The sequence below is a fragment of the Melopsittacus undulatus genome, chromosome 4 (genome assembly GCF_012275295.1).
Source record: "Melopsittacus undulatus isolate bMelUnd1 chromosome 4, bMelUnd1.mat.Z, whole genome shotgun sequence".
NCBI lineage: Eukaryota > Metazoa > Chordata > Aves > Psittaciformes > Psittaculidae > Melopsittacus > Melopsittacus undulatus.
In genome coordinates, this window is record NC_047530.1 from 10,070,163 (window position 1) to 10,088,674 (window position 18,512).

An 18,512-nucleotide genomic window follows, 5' to 3' on the forward strand; every position below is an offset into this window, starting at 1 on the left:
TGGTGTTGGTGAAGTCACTGCAAACCTTTGTTTGGCTGTGGAGGGAGATCTCCAAAGGACACAAGCAGGGAAAAGAGGAACAAGAGCATCAACAGCAATTTTGGTGAAGAAGGGGAAAATGGGGGCAAAAACCTGATGATCACCCAGACATAACCTGATATGTGACCTCACTGCAAGTTTTAGTTTTTTGGAGGCTAAATTTGGTTATCGTGGGCACTGGTACTGGTATGGGAAGGACACCTGAGGGCAGCAAGTCTGCAGGGGGCTGGCACTGTGTCCTCAGACTCCAGCAGCAACTGGTCCAACTGGTACTGCAGATAAAGGAATACTGGGTTCTGTGGGGTGGGTCATACTGGAAGGTCTGGAAGTTGCTTGATATGTCATTTTGTGGAGTAAGATATTCTCATCAGACAATGATATCCTTTATAATCTCTCTCCTTTTCTACACAGAGGAAACAAGAATTGCATGGAAATTTTATCCAATATGCTAAATGAAGATAAAAGAGCTTTGTAGATACATAGAACTCTTTCTCCTTTAAGATGATGAATCACAGTTTTAACTAAGAGAGTATTAAGCTAGTATCTTTTGGACCAGTAGTATATTTCAAAGGCCATGCAAGCCACCAAGAATCATAGAATAGTTAGGGTTGGAAAGGACCTTGAGATCATCTAATTCCAACCCCCCTGCCATGGGCAGGGACAACTCACACTAAACCATGTCACCCAAGGCTCTGTTCAACATTGCCTTGAATACCACCAGGGATGGAGCATTCACAACTTCCTTGTGCAACCCATTCCAGTGCCTCACCACCCTTACAGTAAAGAACTTCTTCCTTATATCCAATCTAAACCTCTGCTGTTTAAGTTTGAACCCATTACCCCTTGTCCTGTCACTACAGTCCCTAATGAAGAGTCCCTCACCAGCATCCTTATAAGCCCTTTTCAAATACTGGAAGGCTGCTATGAGGTCTCCATGCAGCCTTCTCTTCTCCAGGCTAAACAGCCTCAATTTTCACAGCCTGTCTTCATATGGGAGGTGCTCCAGTCCCCTGATGATCCTCGTGGCCCTCCTCTGCTCTTGTTCCAACAGTTCCATGTCCTTTTTATGTTGAGGACACCAGAACTGCACACAATACTTCAAGTGAGGTCTCACAAGAGCAGAGTAGAGGGGCAGGATCACCTCCTTCAACCTGCTGGTCACGCTTCTTTTGATGCAGCCCAGGATATGGTTGGCTTTCTGGGCTGCGAGCACACACTGATGGCTTATGTTGATTTTCTTATCAACCAACACCCCCATGTCTTTCTCCGCAGGGCTGCTCTGAATCTCTTCTCTGCCCAACCTGTAGCTGTGCCTGGGATTGCTCCCACCCAGGTGTAGGACCTTGCGCTTGCCATGGTTAAACTTCATAAGGCTGGCATCAGCCCACCTCACAAGTGTGTCAAGGTCCCTCTGGATGACATTCCTTCCCTCCAGCATATCGACTGAACCACATAGCTTGGTGTCATCAGCAAACTTGCTGAGGGCGCACTCAATCCCAGTTTCCATGTCACCGACAAAGATTTTGGACAGTTTTCACGTAATGTACTGGAAAGAAGGAACCCTGTTTGTGGGCCTACCTGCTCTCTATCTTCAAAGCCACACTGGGCTGCCTACCCACCTCACATTGGTCCTTACTGGTATGAATGGAGAGGTTGTACTGGTATGTTTCTGGGGTGCTGTCTGGGCCGGGTGGTGGCAGAACACATCAGAAGGCTGTTTCAGTGGTGACAAACTTCTTGCTGCAGCACTTAGTCAGTGTTTACCACTATGCTTCTCTTACCTTTAAATTAGCTCTTATAATATGTCCATCAGACCTTGATACATAAACCCTATGCCCTAGAAACTGTGCTATCTGTTTTCTGCTGTTCCCCACATAAAGTGATTGTCAGTTCCTCAAGCCTGGCACTGATATGAATTCCTCACTGTGATTATATTCCCCTGGACTCCCTTTTCATTGCTAATACAGCCACCTCTTCCCTTTTCTCCCTTAATAAGGTTGTTTGCCTCCTTGGCAAGGACACTGTCATCCATATGTTGGTGCCACGCTCCGCACCTCCTGGTTTTTCTCTTCAATTTTAAGATAAATTATCTTGCTTTTGCAGGGCTGTCATCAGCATGTTTTTGAAGAACTGCATTATCAAACAACATAAGCCTTGCAGTAGGGCAGCCTAACCTAAAAAGACATGTTTATCTGTATTATCACACTCCTATCTCTTCATTAACTCCCAGATATCTTCATGTTCCAAGGGTAGCTGTTGTCACATCTTGTGAATGATAGTATTAATCTTCCCTTGTGCCTCTGCCCAGGATCGCTCTGCCCTATGGTTTCCTTTGAGGTTTCCTGTTATTTTTGTAATCAGGTCAATATTACAGTTCTGCAGAAACAAACAAGTAGTTTTTGTTATGAATCCTTATGAATTTATTATGGTGGTAATTCTTCTCTTTTATATGCATGGTTATTCCCTGGCCTATTATTCCAGATTTCTGATATATAGAAGGAAGAGTATGAGCAGTTGTACACAATTTAATCTCTTCTCCCATTACGTTAACATTCCCTTCTTACTGAGAAATACCCAACTCACTTTTGACAGAGGTGGCATTATGGCAGCCCAGCAGGGTCACTAGCATTGGCAGTGACTTGCCAAAGGGAAGGCAGCTTTGCTGGCTGGGAGTGAGATATGCCTCTCGGTCTTCCTGTGCTGCTATGGGAGTGGTGGACCTGCTTGGAAATGTTCCTGTGCATGTTTTGGGGTCTGTGCCCAGCCCAGGCTGCATGTCCTGCCAGCTCTGCCCTGCAGAAGCACTGCAGAGAATAATGCAGGGGCCTGTCTTCCTTATTTGAAAGGTAGCAATCTTTCAGGTTTTAGCTGGGATAGGAAAGTATGAATGAAACACCAGATAATGGTGCAACGTCTCTAATGTGCTGGGTTTGCAGCCTCTGTGCTGGATATCACTGAACAACTTGGTCGTCTGGCCAAAGCAACAGATCCAACAGCATCAACCTCTCCTCTCCGGCACAGCTTTTGAATTGTGATCCTGCCTTGCTTTTCCTTTTGCAGTGAGCCACAATCCTGCAACTCAGATAGACTTTACTGGAGATTCAACTAAGCAACAAAATGTGGCATGAGTGCAAAGGCAGGGAAGACCCTAGCATGCCTTGGAGAAAAGATTCCAGTGTAAATGGTATTAGTCATGCGGCTTTCACAGGCAAAAAAATGGCTGAAATTGTAAAGGCTGGCAGGTGGCTTGTGCTTGAAGGGGGCAAATGTGCAAACCCAGGCTCTCCAGCTTACTATCAGGAGCCTGCAACATTCCAGCTGCAGCCAGGCTGTATGTACTGGTAACACTTGGAGTCCACAGCACATCACAGAATCACAGAACCACAGAATCCCAAGGGTTGGAAGGGACCTCAAAAGATCATCTAGTCTAACCCCCCTGCAAGAGCAGGGTAAGCCAGAGTATATCACACAGGAACTTGTCCAGGCGGGCCTTGAATATCTCCAACATAGGAGACTCCACAACCCCCCCGGGCAACCTGTTCCAGTGCTCTGTCACTCTCACAGTAAAGAAGTTCTTCCTGATATCAACGTGGAACCTCCTATGCTCCAGTTTACACCCATTGCCCCTTGTCCTATCAGTGGATATCACTGAAAAAAGCCTAGCTCCATCATCCTAACACCCACCCTCTACATATCTGTAAACACTGATGAGGTCACCCCTCAGTCTTCTCTTCTCCAAGCTAAAGAGACACAGCTCCCTCAGCCTCTCCTCATAAGGGAGGTGTTCCACTCCCTTAATCATCTTTGGGGCTCTGCGCTGGACTCTTTCAAGCAATTCCCTGTCCTTCTTGAACTGAGGGGCCCAGAAATGGATGCAATATTCCAGATGTGTCCTCACCAAGGCAGAGTAGAGGGGGAGGAGAACCTCTCTTGCCTTACTAACCACACCCTTTCTAATGCACCCTAGGATGCCATTTGCCTTCTTGGCCACAAAGGCACATTGCTGGCTCATGGTCATCCTCCTATGCACCAGGACCCCCAGGTCCCTTTCCCCTTCACTCCTTTCCAGCAGGTCAACCCCCAACCTGTACTGGTACACGGGGTTGTTCTTCCTCAGATGCAAGACTCTACACTTGCCCTTGTTGAATTCCTTCAAGTTCCTCCCTGCCCAACTCTCCAGCCTGTCCAGGTCTCGCTGAACGACAACACAGCCTTCTGGTGTGTCAGCCACTCCTCCCAGTTTAGTGTCATCAGCGAACTTGCTGAGGGTATACTTGGTTCCCTCATCCAGGTCGTTGATGAAAATATTAAACAGCACTGGTCCCAGCACCGACCCCTGAGGGACTCCACTAGTCACAGACCTCCAGTTAGATTCTGCCCCATTGACGACAACTCTCTGCCTTCTTCCTTTCAACCAGTTCTTGATCCACCTCCCTACCTGATTGTCAAGCCCGCACTTCCTTAGCTTATCAATGAGGATGCTGTGGGAGACAGTATCAAATGCCTTACTGAAATCAAAAAAAACCACATCTACCGCTCTACCATCATCCCTCCACCTAGTTACTTCCTCATAGAAGGCTGTAAGGTTGGTCAAACATGACTTCCCCCTGGTAAAACCATGTTGGCTGTTCTTAATAACCCACTCATCCTTGATATGTCTAGAGATGGCGTCAAGAATAAGTTGTTCCATCACCTTTCCAGGGATGGAGGTAAGGCTGACCTGTCTATAATTACCCGGGTCCTCCTTCTAGACCTTCTTATACACTGGTGTGACATTTGCCATCCTCCAGTCCTCAGGCACCTCTCCCGTTTCCCACGATTTACCAAAGAAGATGAAGAGCGGCCTAGCAATGACCTTTGCCAGCTCCCTCAGCACCTGTGGGTGTGTTCCATCTGGACCAATTGATTTATAGATGTCCAGATTGCTTAGCTGATCTCTAACCCAATCCTCATCTACCAAAGCAAACTCCTCCTTTGTCCTGACTCCTTCTGGGGCTACAGGAATCTGGGGCCCCTGGGGAGAGTTTGCAGGAGTAAAGGCAGAGGCAAAGAAGGCATTCACCACCTCCGTCTTCTTTATATCCTCTGTCTCCAGGGCACCCACCTCGTTCAGCAGTGGGCCTATATTGCCTCTTGTGTTAGTTTTATGCACTATGTATTTGAAGAAGCCCTTTCTATTGTCCTTAACCCAACTAGCAAGATTAAGTTCCAAGGAGGCCTTAGATGTCCTAACTGCCTCCCTACATCCTCTAACAACTGTCCTATATTCCTCCCAAGTGGCCAGCCCCTCCTTCCATAATCCACAGATTCTCTTTTTCCACATGACTTTGCCCAGCAGTTCCTTGTTTAACCACGCTGGTCTCCTAGCTCCCTTACTAGATTTCCTACCCATTGGGAAGCTCTGATCCTGAGCTTGGAAGAAGTGGTCCTTGAATGCTGAGCAACTATCTTGAGCCCCTTCACCACCTAGTACCCTTTCCCATGAGACTTCCCTTAGCAGTTGATTGAAGAGGCCAAAGTTGGCCCTTCAGAAATCCAGAACTGTGGCCTTGCTAGGTATTCTATTCCTCCCATGCAGGATCCTAAACTCCACCATCTCATGGTCACTGCAGCCAAGGCTACTATTGACCATCACCACTTCAACCAGACCCTCCTTGTCGGTGAGTACTAAATCTAGCAGCGCTCCTCCCCTAGGTGGTTTGTCCACCATTTGCATTAAGGAGTTATCATCAATGCATTGGAGGAACCTCCTAGACTGTGAATGATTGGCTGTGTGAGTCTTCCAGCAAACAGGTTGGTGTCGACCCTGGATCTATAATTATGGTATATTAGTCAACCCCCTATGGCAGTTGCTGCAAAAAGAAGCGAGGGAATAGCAGTGGACTGGGGAAGCAAAACAGGCATTTAGCAAACTGGAGAAGGGATTACTGACGGCCTCAGCCCTCGGACTGCCAGACGTCACCAACCTCTTTTGGTTATTTTCACGTGAGAGACAAGGCATAGCCCTAGGGTTCCTAGCTCAAGATATAGGACCCTATATAAGGGCTGTAGCTTACTTCTCAAAGCAACCAGATGAAGTAAGGAAAAGACAGAGCACCTTCCGTATGAAGAGAGGCTGAGAAAGTTGAGGCTGTTCAGCCTGGGGATGAGAAGGCTGCGTGGTGACCTCACAACACTCTTCCAGTGTCTGAGGGGGGCCTACAGGGATGCTGGAGAGGGATGCCTCCTCACGGACTGTAGCGATAGGACAAGGGCTAATGTGCTGCAGCTAAACCTGGGGAAGTTTGGGTTAGATATAAGGAAGTAGTTCTTTGCTTTGGGGGTGGTGAGGCACTGGAAGAAGTTGTTCAAAGAAGTGGTAAATGCTCCATCCCTGACAGTGTTCAAGGCAAGGTTGGACAGAGCCCTGGGCAACATGGTCTGGGGTGAGGTGTTCCTGCCCATGGCGGAGAGCTTGGAACTAAATTATGCTGAGGTCCTTTCCAACTGTTACAGTTCTACGAATCTATGATTCTGTGGAGCTAACCAACAAGCATGGTCCCCATCAGCTTGACTATCAGGTAGAGCTCTTTCCATAGCCCACACCCTCACAGAAGCTGTGTTTCAGTGGGTGTAACATGAGAGATTTATTGGCATCTTTGCACAAGAGAAAGCTCCCAGAGGGAATGGACCCTGTCCAAGAGGAAGGGAGCTCACTGTCCGAGTATTAACAGGAGTCTCTGTTGCCAGGCTCCTTTCCAGTGGGAAAGAGCTTCAGCCGCATCTGGGTCCCAGTCCCCAGAGCGTGCTTTTGCTGTGGAGGAAAGGTGAGGCAGGAATTCCCACTGCTGATAGAGCAGCGTGTTCTCCGTGCCCAGCATGCTCAGTTCTGGGGCACCAGGACCCTGGGGAGGGTCCAGCATGCGTAGATTCTCCGTCCAGAACCCAGTGAACACACGGGGACGCATCAGCGGTGCCTCTCGCTTGGTCCCTGCACAGCCAGAGCTGCCACCAAGAGTCTGGTCCACGTGAAATGCCATTCTGGCCGCAGTCAGCGAGAGAAGGAAGCACAGGGAAAGTCATCTCTGTCGCGGCTGCAGTCGTCAACGGCTGCTATCTCAAAAGCATCCAGAAGAGAATGCTGCCGCTCTTGGCAGAGGCCCACTGCACCAGGTTCTTCCTTTCCTTGCAGTGTCCTGCACTCTATCCTTCATCTCCTTCCTGCATGAGGTGGTCCTCATCTGTCCTCAGCTCTAGCTGTGAAGTCTGCAAACACGGCTCTCTGCACGAAGAGCACTTTCAATGCCCCTAGAGTAAGAGCTGTGCTGTAAGCCGATGTTGCAGCTCCTCGAACTCACGCATTGCCCGCTCGTGGGCAGCCGGATCCTGTGCCAGATGCTGGAAGAGGTTGAATGGCTTGGCTGTTTCCAAGAATGGGGGCAAGACGATCTCCTCAGGAATCTTCCGGTTCCCAAAGAAGAAGTGGTCGAGGCGTTTCTCCTCCAGGCAGCGGTTCAGGTACCTCATGATGTCATCCAGCCGCTGCAGGAATTCTTTCCTCTGCCAGCCTGACAGGGGTGTGGTGGTCAGGAGGTGCATCACCACCGTCTTCAAGGCATAGGTGAAAAAGCCTCTGCCTGCCAGCATGCGGGTGCAGAGATGCAGGAGGCTGTGTAAGCTGTCATCTGGGGTCCGACCAAACATCAGCCACAAGAACTTTGCCTCTGCCTGGGCACAAGTCAATGTCCACGTTGTGCTTGGGCTGAAGATACCCTCTCTTTCCTGACTGCTCATGAAGATGTCTGAGTTGCCCAGCTGCACGCCAAAGATCATCTCAACGAGCGTGGTTCTCCCACAGGTACGTTGAATTGCCACTCTGCAGGAGCGTCTGGAGGGCAGCACAGCCAGAGAGTAGTCACATGAAGGTAAGAGAGGCGTGCTTGCCTTGTTTTCCCTCACCAAATCCTGGAACCAGCAAGCAATTTTCTGCACATCTAGATAGGAGTCGGTGCAGAGGGTGTGCAGGAGGCTGGGCTTCTGCTCCTCTGTGAGCTGCTCCTCAGGGCTGTAAAGGAAGCACGGCATGGGCCCCACCATCTGCTGAGCAGTGCATGTGCACTTCAGCTTCACACAGATGCGGGACTCGTTTTCCACGGTGCCTGGTTCCAGGCAGAAAGTGTGGCCATGGGGGGGCTTCAGGATCACGAGCATACGGTAGAAAGAGTCATCTTCCTGGGGACTCCAGCAATCAAAGGCGCTGCCCACTCCCATAGCTGGTCCCAGCTCCGGCAAGAAACGCTTTGACAAGGAATTGGACTCTTGGAAAGCAGTGACGAGGCTTTCCACCACCGCATGCACCCACTTGCTCCGGTTCCACAGTTTGTTCGGTGACCACACGTTGCGCTTTGCAATGTACATGCTGAAAATTGCCGCTTCAGAAGCATCTTCTTCTTCAGTGTCTTCCTCCTCTTCTTCAGTGTCTTCCTCCTCTTTTTCAGTGTCTTCCTCCTCTTCTTCAGTGCCTTCCTCCTCTTCTTCAGTGCCTTCCTCCTTTTCTTCAGTGTCTTCCTCCTCCTTGCTGCTGCTGCTGCTGCTCACCTCAGGGCTTATTTTGCTAAAGCAGCAACAGAGCCCCACAATCAGGAGGAGCAGCAAGATGGCGATCACCCAGAATTTCCAGTTCCACAAGGCAGCAGAGAGCAGGCCGCTCCAGGTCACACCATTTTGCTCTATTCTCTTCATCTCCTCGGCCTGCTCCAGCTCCTGCAGCATCCGAGCCATCTCCTTGCTAAGCATCTCTGAACGCCGCCGCATGCGGTCACGTGTGGCTTCATCCAGCTCATCACCGACCATGTGCGCTTTCGAGATTACTCTTCCCAGAACCCTGAGTAAGAGCATTGCGAGACCCATGGCCTGCAGGAGAAAGAAGGAGTCAGGTGGGGCTGGGATGGGGGGAAGGAGGAAGGGAGCTGGTGGCGGGGGAAGCGTGGACAGGAGCCGCAGAGAGCTGGGGACAGGCAGGAGAGGGAACGAGGCAGCTGGGAGGCAGCAAGGCCTGCGCCCAGGCACGGTGCAGGTCGGATCGTGCCCTGCCCAAGGTGCTCGCAGCCAGGGTTTTGATGCAGGGGGAGCACCCTGCCCCCAGGGAGCCCAGGTTTCTGCCCCAGCCCTTGTCCAGCCCAGCTTCCCCCCTACGTGCGCACTCACTGTTGCCCCAGGCCGTACTGCCCCAGTGCTGCCTGCCTGCTGGCACCCTGATACCCATCCCCCATTGTGACGCGTCCCCTCTGCCGTTCCAGTCGCCGTGGACGCACTGCAGTCCCGCCCGCACAACCGCGGGCCAGCTAGTAAGCAGAATGTGGAGGGCAGTGAAAGGCAGGATCTCCATAACACAATAAAAATGATTCCCTGAATGCAGACAGTTGGTGTAAAGATGTGGGGCAGAATCAGCAGGTGGGGTGCCGATCGCTTGCTGTGCTGCTGTCCCTTGCCAGTTTAGGCAGCACGGACTGTGCAACGCAGGGCTCAGAGGGCTGGGAAGGAGAGATGTTGCTGTGAGAAGAGCTTCCCAAAAGATGGGTGAGGTCTCCCAGGAACAAAGGGGCCAGGTGGAGGAAAGTGCCAGTCCTGCCTGCAGGAAACCCAGCTTTGAGGTCCAGGGTACAGTGCTGCTTTCTCTGTCCTGCCTGTGCACTATGGACTACTGCAGAGAGGAGTGCAACAGAAAACAGCAGCAGGCTTTCCACCCTCCATACTACCATCTTGAGATAACTTCTGCTCCATCCCTCATCTGTGCTAGGTCTCAGACCTGACCTCAGGGGCTTATCTGTGAGAACAGGAAGATTAAGGTTCCCTGTTGGTTCCTCCCAGAGTCAAGATTCACTGAGCAGCTGTTAAATGACTGCTGTAGTGCCAGAGCTGTTAGCAAGGCTCACAGGACTCTTCAGTGCATGTAGAGGATGTGAAACACTGTGTCTGCTTCAGCATTTTTGTTCAGAAAGCAGTGATGTTTTGAAGTAACTTCCTTCTTTGATCCCATTTCCTAAGCATGGTTTGGTTTGCAGAATGCTAGCACACACAATCTGGAAATTTAAAGCAGATCAGTTCTGGATATGTACTGCATTCATGCTCTCCAGTCTCCTAGAGATACAAGGCTCCAAGGCATCAACTAGTCCTTCAGACAGCTTCAGGCCATGTTTTGGCTGGCATGCTTTATCTGAACTAAAGAAATGAAGGCAAACTACACCTAAAGGCTGGAAATTCCCAGGACACAGACTGTGTAGAAAGGTGGCTCTCAGCTCCCCCTGCTTTGGCTCAATGATGCACTACTTTGACACTGAACAATGTGCTAAAGTGGATGCAGGTGATATGGAAATAGCTTGGATAAGATCTGTGCCAGATTGCTGATGTTAGGGATCTGAGTGACACCCACCAGCACTCTCCTGTTACCACAGGCTCTTTAGCTCAGTGATTGCTAACAGGCTGGTTAAAGGTATGTCTTATTTCTGCAGCTGTTTGATATAATGAAGATGTTATTTTATGTTTACACTTTAATTTGTAAGCTTCTGTTAGTTTTCATGTCCTTTCCTGCAGTTTGGATCATAGAGACTGGTTTGTGGGGATTTTCAAAAGAGACAAACCGTTTTTTGCATTCCTTTCTCTTGAAGTTTTCTGCTATTTCTTCAGTTTTGTAATAGTTTGTCTTCTTACTGGTGTTAAAACCCAACCAATTCCACTGAGAAAGTATTCAGGATGGCCTGAAAAAAATCCAACTGTTATTTAAGAGGCCAAGACAGGCAGCCTTGCTAGACCAACACAGTGTGGCACTGCATTAAGCCCTAATCAAGGGCTACTAATACCAAGCAGAACAGCTTACTTATCTTAGCTTTTGTGAAGCTTTGATGTCTGTGCAGGTTCCTTTTGTTTCCCTTTTATTACAAACCTCATTTCTAAATGACACTGGCATTAGCATAAGCTTTACTTTGCTGGTTGCTTTGCAATAGCATGAGGGAAGGACACTCCTACATCCAGCTGAGACCATTTGGCTTTTTCCCTTGTACAGTTTCCACGTGTGGCTGCTCCATTTTTGTGACTGGTCACTGATGGTCTCTGGTTGTACAAAACCAGTCAGGACTGTTTTCCCCTCCACCTCTTCCTGGTGGTGATGCCAAAACCCTGGGTACTGCCTCCAGTCCCCCCTTGGCTGCTGGGGCAGCTACAGTAATGTGGTGAGCAGAGGGAAGGGCTGGCAGGTTCTTAAAACCAAAAACTTGGGCTTAAAGGCCTTGAGAGGAGCATCTTGCAGCAAATGGTGCTTTCCTTGCAAATTATTCTCTAATTGACTCAATTTTGATGTTACCACATGGCAGGATGAGTCTGCTTTTAACTTCCAATCCATGCCATCAGGGATTGGATCCATCAGGCTGGATTTACAGCTGGTGTTGAAAGGGTGGAGAGGAAAGAGAGACTAGATCTGCTGATTTTAGAAAAAGAATATCAAAATCCCCCCAAATATACTTTAACAATGAAACAGACTGTACAGAACACAGCTCAGATATGAGGAACACATTCTTCCCTGTGAGGGTGGTGAGGCCCTGGCACAGGTTGCCCAGAGAAGCTGTGACTCCCCCATCCCTGGCAGTGTTCAAGGCCAGGTTGGATGGGGCTTGGAGCAACCTGGTCTAGTGAAAGGTGTCTCTGCCCATGGCAGGGGGTTGGAACTGGATGAGCTTTAAAGTCCCTTCCAACCCAAATCATTCTGTGATTGTATGATTACTTTGGCTCCATTCCCACCTCCCTCAGGGAATCACAAGTGCTGCCACACACGTGCACACACAAAGAAGCTGATTTGCTCAGCAAGGGGCAGAAATTTGTTTCCCTGTGCAGATAGCTCTTATGTCTTCTGCAGAATGTAAGTACAGGCATTCAGCACTAAGGGAATCATGGCTTATTGTTTATTTTGTAAGTCCTTAATGAATGCTAGCCATGGGGCCAGGTACTTCAGTGGTATTTCATTTGTGACCTTGGAAGCCCTGTCAGCTCAGTGTCACAAACCTCATCCTTCTGCCACAAGCTCCTGTCACTCCATGCAGCTCCTTTACCATGGCTAGCCATGGTTCATGCATCTCCCAGGAGGTCTCTGGTGTTAGTGACTGAGAGAGCTTCTTCCTGCAGAAATACCTCCCTTTCTACTAAATATAAGAAAACAGCACATCCCCACTAACACAGCAACATAATCCGGGAGGATGTAGCTCAAAAGGGGTTTCACATGTGGCTTAATTAAGCCAAGAGACATTACTGAGCCATTGTCCTGGCAGCAATAAGCTGAAAACCACACAGGTATGTTGGCTGCCAGACATTATGAATACTGCATCTGTGATTTCTCAAGAGCTGCCCAAAGCCATGTGAGACTCAAGCTATGCACAGAAAGAAGAAAGAGAATTGCCCTTCAACATTTTTTTTGTTAGCATGAACACATGATTCCCCAGTCTTCCAGATAATAAAGCACAAACATTCACAATGGAAATATTGAATGAAAAGTTATTTGCTTCAGTTCAATGTCAATTTTGCTTCAAAACTCCAATATTTTTCTTGGGCATGGAGCTCTCATGGGATTTCTGGCACTTCTCTCTTCCCTGCAGGCAAAAGCAACCTGAGAAGAGTTTTGTCACATCCTCAATCCAGTGCTTCTCCAGAGATGCAACCCTACAGGTTCCTCAGGTCCCCAGTTGCCTCCAGCTGCTGTAGGAGGCAGCTCAAAGCAATGGCACCCAGGGGTGAGGGTGGAACTGTCATGCAGAGACCTGGCAGCAGCAAGGAATCTGCAAAGGACAAAAATAGCGTGAAGTAAAATAAATCCTGGTCAGGAGAAATCATATGTCATAGACAAGCATTTTGTGAAATAATATGTTGTGCGGGTCTCTTGGCTGTGGTTTGAAGGTGTGCCTGGATTATGTGTCTAACTTTTGCTCTAAAAGAACGCAGGCTGAGAGCAAGGACTTTAAAGAAGTTGGTCAACTTTTACTAAACAGTGAGAGGTGAAACGTCTTCCAGAAGACATAGCAATTTATTTCAATTAAAAAAAAATCAATTTTCAATTTCAAAGCATTTACATTTTAAGTTTGTCAAATACTGAAATACTGAAGAGTGCTAACAATAAAAGACAGACCAAACTGAAATTGCTTGTTGCACTAGAAAGAAGTAAACTCAGCAGACTTATTTCTGGGTTTATTATTATTACTCTTATTATTTTCGAGAAGCTGGAAAATAATGAAACAAAAAAAATCAATTATTTATATAATCTTGCTGGAACTTACTTTAAACTGGAATTACCTTGAGAGCACAAAGCTTGTATATTGGGGTTTTCAGGAATGCAATAACAATGCAACCTTTTCAATCGTGTTATGTTTTGGCAGAGCTGTGGGCAAGAGCCCACACCACATGCTCTCAACCTCCAAAGGTTTGAGTAAAAAGGTCTCATGGTTCCCTGTGCTGCCCAGCCTTGTTCATTCATTTTGTCCTAAAACATCTGGATTCATACCCACATTTGCCTGTGTGCAGTTTTGCTGCAGCTGGTGTCCTGCCTGCCACGGGAGGGTCACTGGAGGGTCTTCAGCTCTGCAGTGAGATCTGGAGTGGTTGTGCAGCCCAGTCAGTAGCTGCCTAGATACATGCATTAGAGCTTGGATGGAGATGCCTATGGCCATTGGAGATGGAGGTGCTCATGGCTACTGGAGATGGAGATACTTATGGTTGTTGATGATAGAGATGCTTATGGCCATTGAAGATGGAGGTGTCTTATGGACACTGGAGACTTCTGAGCATGCTGGAATGACAATATGGGGCGGGCAGATAAGGTGGCACTGAACAGGTAACCACTTCTCTCTGAAGAGGCACCTAGAAGCCAGTCATGGCATTTGCTAGGGCATCTCAGATGGCAACAGGAACCAGTAAGGAGGAAGCCTTAGGTAAGGTCACACCTACAATGATATAACTCAGTCTCCCTCTGGTTACAGCCCCTGCTGCATATAAAGCAGACACAGACATTGGAGGAGTACTGCTGAATTAGATAATCCTGAAAAAAAAAATCTGGATAAAATGACCCATTTGGACAATAGGAAGGGAGCATGTTCTCAGGGAAGCCTTGATGGCCTTTGACACTCACTTTGGGTCTTTAATATTTGAGCCAGCCCAGACCAGGTCGCTGGCATGAAACTCAATACAGTTCAAAGAAGCGGTAAATGCTCCATCCCTGACAGTGTTCAAGGCAAGGTTGGACAGAGCCCTGGGCAACATGGTCTGGGGTGAGGTGTTCCTGCCCATGGCGGAGAGCTTGGAACTAAATTATGCTGAGGTCCTTTCCAACTGTTACAGTTCTACGAATCTATGATTCTGTGGAGCTAACCAACAAGCATGGTCCCCCATCAGCTTGACTATCAGGTAGAGCTCTTTCCATAGCCCACACCCTCACAGAAGCTGTGTTTCAGTGGGTGTAACATGAGAGATTTATTGGCATCTTTGCACAAGAGAAAGCTCCCAGAGGGAATGGACCCTGTCCAAGAGGAAGGGAGCTCACTGTCCGAGTATTAACAGGAGTCTCTGTTGCCAGGCTCCTTTCCAGTGGGAAAGAGCTTCAGCCGCATCTGGGTCCCAGTCCCCAGAGCGTGCTTTTGCTGTGGAGGAAAGGTGAGGCAGGAATTCCCACTGCTGATAGAGCAGCGTGTTCTCCGTGCCCAGCATGCTCAGTTCTGGGGCACCAGGACCCTGGGGAGGGTCCAGCATGCGTAGATTCTCCGTCCAGAACCCAGTGAACACACGGGGACGCATCAGCGGTGCCTCTCGCTTGGTCCCTGCACAGCCAGAGCTGCCACCAAGAGTCTGGTCCACGTGAAATGCCATTCTGGCCGCAGTCAGCGAGAGAAGGAAGCACAGGGAAAGTCATCTCTGTCGCGGCTGCAGTCGTCAACGGCTGCTATCTCAAAAGCATCCAGAAGAGAATGCTGCCGCTCTTGGCAGAGGCCCACTGCACCAGGTTCTTCCTTTCCTTGCAGTGTCCTGCACTCTATCCTTCATCTCCTTCCTGCATGAGGTGGTCCTCATCTGTCCTCAGCTCTAGCTGTGAAGTCTGCAAACACGGCTCTCTGCACGAAGAGCACTTTCAATGCCCCTAGAGTAAGAGCTGTGCTGTAAGCCGATGTTGCAGCTCCTCGAACTCACGCATTGCCCGCTCGTGGGCAGCCGGATCCTGTGCCAGATGCTGGAAGAGGTTGAATGGCTTGGCTGTTTCCAAGAATGGGGGCAAGACGATCTCCTCAGGAATCTTCCGGTTCCCAAAGAAGAAGTGGTCGAGGCGTTTCTCCTCCAGGCAGCGGTTCAGGTACCTCATGATGTCATCCAGCCGCTGCAGGAATTCTTTCCTCTGCCAGCCTGACAGGGGTGTGGTGGTCAGGAGGTGCATCACCACCGTCTTCAAGGCATAGGTGAAAAAGCCTCTGCCTGCCAGCATGCGGGTGCAGAGATGCAGGAGGCTGTGTAAGCTGTCATCTGGGGTCCGACCAAACATCAGCCACAAGAACTTTGCCTCTGCCTGGGCACAAGTCAATGTCCACGTTGTGCTTGGGCTGAAGATACCCTCTCTTTCCTGACTGCTCATGAAGATGTCTGAGTTGCCCAGCTGCACGCCAAAGATCATCTCAACGAGCGTGGTTCTCCCACAGGTACGTTGAATTGCCACTCTGCAGGAGCGTCTGGAGGGCAGCACAGCCAGAGAGTAGTCACATGAAGGTAAGAGAGGCGTGCTTGCCTTGTTTTCCCTCACCAAATCCTGGAACCAGCAAGCAATTTTCTGCACATCTAGATAGGAGTCGGTGCAGAGGGTGTGCAGGAGGCTGGGCTTCTGCTCCTCTGTGAGCTGCTCCTCAGGGCTGTAAAGGAAGCACGGCATGGGCCCCACCATCTGCTGAGCAGTGCATGTGCACTTCAGCTTCACACAGATGCGGGACTCGTTTTCCACGGTGCCTGGTTCCAGGCAGAAAGTGTGGCCATGGGGGGGCTTCAGGATCACGAGCATACGGTAGAAAGAGTCATCTTCCTGGGGACTCCAGCAATCAAAGGCGCTGCCCACTCCCATAGCTGGTCCCAGCTCCGGCAAGAAACGCTTTGACAAGGAATTGGACTCTTGGAAAGCAGTGACGAGGCTTTCCACCACCGCATGCACCCACTTGCTCCGGTTCCACAGTTTGTTCGGTGACCACACGTTGCGCTTTGCAATGTACATGCTGAAAATTGCCGCTTCAGAAGCATCTTCTTCTTCAGTGTCTTCCTCCTCTTCTTCAGTGTCTTCCTCCTCTTTTTCAGTGTCTTCCTCCTCTTCTTCAGTGCCTTCCTCCTCTTCTTCAGTGCCTTCCTCCTTTTCTTCAGTGTCTTCCTCCTCCTTGCTGCTGCTGCTGCTGCTCACCTCAGGGCTTATTTTGCTAAAGCAGCAACAGAGCCCCACAATCAGGAGGAGCAGCAAGATGGCGATCACCCAGAATTTCCAGTTCCACAAGGCAGCAGAGAGCAGGCCGCTCCAGGTCACACCATTTTGCTCTATTCTCTTCATCTCCTCGGCCTGCTCCAGCTCCTGCAGCATCCGAGCCATCTCCTTGCTAAGCATCTCTGAACGCCGCCGCATGCGGTCACGTGTGGCTTCATCCAGCTCATCACCGACCATGTGCGCTTTCGAGATTACTCTTCCCAGAACCCTGAGTAAGAGCATTGCGAGACCCATGGCCTGCAGGAGAAAGAAGGAGTCAGGTGGGGCTGGGATGGGGGGAAGGAGGAAGGGAGCTGGTGGCGGGGGAAGCGTGGACAGGAGCCGCAGAGAGCTGGGGACAGGCAGGAGAGGGAACGAGGCAGCTGGGAGGCAGCAAGGCCTGCGCCCAGGCACGGTGCAGGTCGGATCGTGCCCTGCCCAAGGTGCTCGCAGCCAGGGTTTTGATGCAGGGGGAGCACCCTGCCCCCAGGGAGCCCAGGTTTCTGCCCCAGCCCTTGTCCAGCCCAGCTTCCCCCCTACGTGCGCACTCACTGTTGCCCCAGGCCGTACTGCCCCAGTGCTGCCTGCCTGCTGGCACCCTGATACCCATCCCCCATTGTGACGCGTCCCCTCTGCCGTTCCAGTCGCCGTGGACGCACTGCAGTCCCGCCCGCACAACCGCGGGCCAGCTAGTAAGCAGAATGTGGAGGGCAGTGAAAGGCAGGATCTCCATAACACAATAAAAATGATTCCCTGAATGCAGACAGTTGGTGTAAAGATGTGGGGCAGAATCAGCAGGTGGGGTGCCGATCGCTTGCTGTGCTGCTGTCCCTTGCCAGTTTAGGCAGCACGGACTGTGCAACGCAGGGCTCAGAGGGCTGGGAAGGAGAGATGTTGCTGTGAGAAGAGCTTCCCAAAAGATGGGTGAGGTCTCCCAGGAACAAAGGGGCCAGGTGGAGGAAAGTGCCAGTCCTGCCTGCAGGAAACCCAGCTTTGAGGTCCAGGGTACAGTGCTGCTTTCTCTGTCCTGCCTGTGCACTATGGACTACTGCAGAGAGGAGTGCAACAGAAAACAGCAGCAGGCTTTCCACCCTCCATACTACCATCTTGAGATAACTTCTGCTCCATCCCTCATCTGTGCTAGGTCTCAGACCTGACCTCAGGGGCTTATCTGTGAGAACAGGAAGATTAAGGTTCCCTGTTGGTTCCTCCCAGAGTCAAGATTCACTGAGCAGCTGTTAAATGACTGCTGTAGTGCCAGAGCTGTTAGCAAGGCTCACAGGACTCTTCAGTGCATGTAGAGGATGTGAAACACTGTGTCTGCTTCAGCATTTTTGTTCAGAAAGCAGTGATGTTTTGAAGTAACTTCCTTCTTTGATCCCATTTCCTAAGCATGGTTTGGTTTGCAGAATGCTAGCACACACAATCTGGAAATTTAAAGCAGATCAGTTCTGGATATGTACTGCATTCATGCTCTCCAGTCTCCTAGAGATACAAGGCTCCAAGGCATCAACTAGTCCTTCAGACAGCTTCAGGCCATGTTTTGGCTGGCATGCTTTATCTGAACTAAAGAAATGAAGGCAAACTACACCTAAAGGCTGGAAATTCCCAGGACACAGACTGTGTAGAAAGGTGGCTCTCAGCTCCCCCTGCTTTGGCTCAATGATGCACTACTTTGACACTGAACAATGTGCTAAAGTGGATGCAGGTGATATGGAAATAGCTTGGATAAGATCTGTGCCAGATTGCTGATGTTAGGGATCTGAGTGACACCCACCAGCACTCTCCTGTTACCACAGGCTCTTTAGCTCAGTGATTGCTAACAGGCTGGTTAAAGGTATGTCTTATTTCTGCAGCTCCAGGCTCTTCCAGCCCTTCTTCCCACTGTCCACTGTTGGCAGCTGGACTCCAAAGCAAGAAAGAAGCCAAGTCATTCCCAGAGTCAAGGTGCTCTCCCTCCATAGTGACCACCCGAATCTCA

General features: G+C 49.8%; 2 protein-coding genes across 2 annotated transcripts; both read right to left on the reverse strand.

Annotated features, from left to right (window-relative positions):
• Window positions 1-7,326: 7,326 nt before the first annotated feature.
• On the reverse strand, window positions 7,327-8,871 carry LOC117436157 (inositol 1,4,5-trisphosphate receptor-interacting protein-like 1). The gene is made up of 2 exons (XM_034062508.1): window positions 8,617-8,871; window positions 7,327-8,421 (listed from the first exon to the last, which is right to left on the reverse strand). The coding sequence occupies exons 1-2, from the start codon at window positions 8,869-8,871 to the stop codon at window positions 7,327-7,329; spliced, it is 1,350 nt and encodes a 449-aa protein (XP_033918399.1).
• Window positions 8,872-15,184: 6,313 nt separating this feature from the next.
• Window positions 15,185-16,729, reverse strand: LOC117436159 (inositol 1,4,5-trisphosphate receptor-interacting protein-like 1). Its single transcript, XM_034062512.1, has 2 exons — window positions 16,475-16,729; window positions 15,185-16,279 (listed from the first exon to the last, which is right to left on the reverse strand). Exons 1-2 carry the CDS (start codon window positions 16,727-16,729, stop codon window positions 15,185-15,187), a joined length of 1,350 nt encoding a protein of 449 aa, XP_033918403.1.
• Window positions 16,730-18,512: the final 1,783 nt, after the last annotated feature.

What these genes read in the sequence shown, in the direction of transcription:
- LOC117436157 (XM_034062508.1), bottom strand. Translation starts at nt 8,871, where the DNA reads ATGGTCGGTGATGAGCTGGATGAAGCCACACGTGACCGCATGCGGCGG. An exon ending in TTAGCAAAATAAGCCCTGAG is followed by an intron (nt 8,422 to 8,616) that starts GTGAGCAGCAGC and finishes TACATTGCAAAG; the next exon opens with CGCAACGTGTGGTCACCGAA.
- LOC117436159 (XM_034062512.1), bottom strand. Translation starts at nt 16,729, where the DNA reads ATGGTCGGTGATGAGCTGGATGAAGCCACACGTGACCGCATGCGGCGG. An exon ending in TTAGCAAAATAAGCCCTGAG is followed by an intron (nt 16,280 to 16,474) that starts GTGAGCAGCAGC and finishes TACATTGCAAAG; the next exon opens with CGCAACGTGTGGTCACCGAA.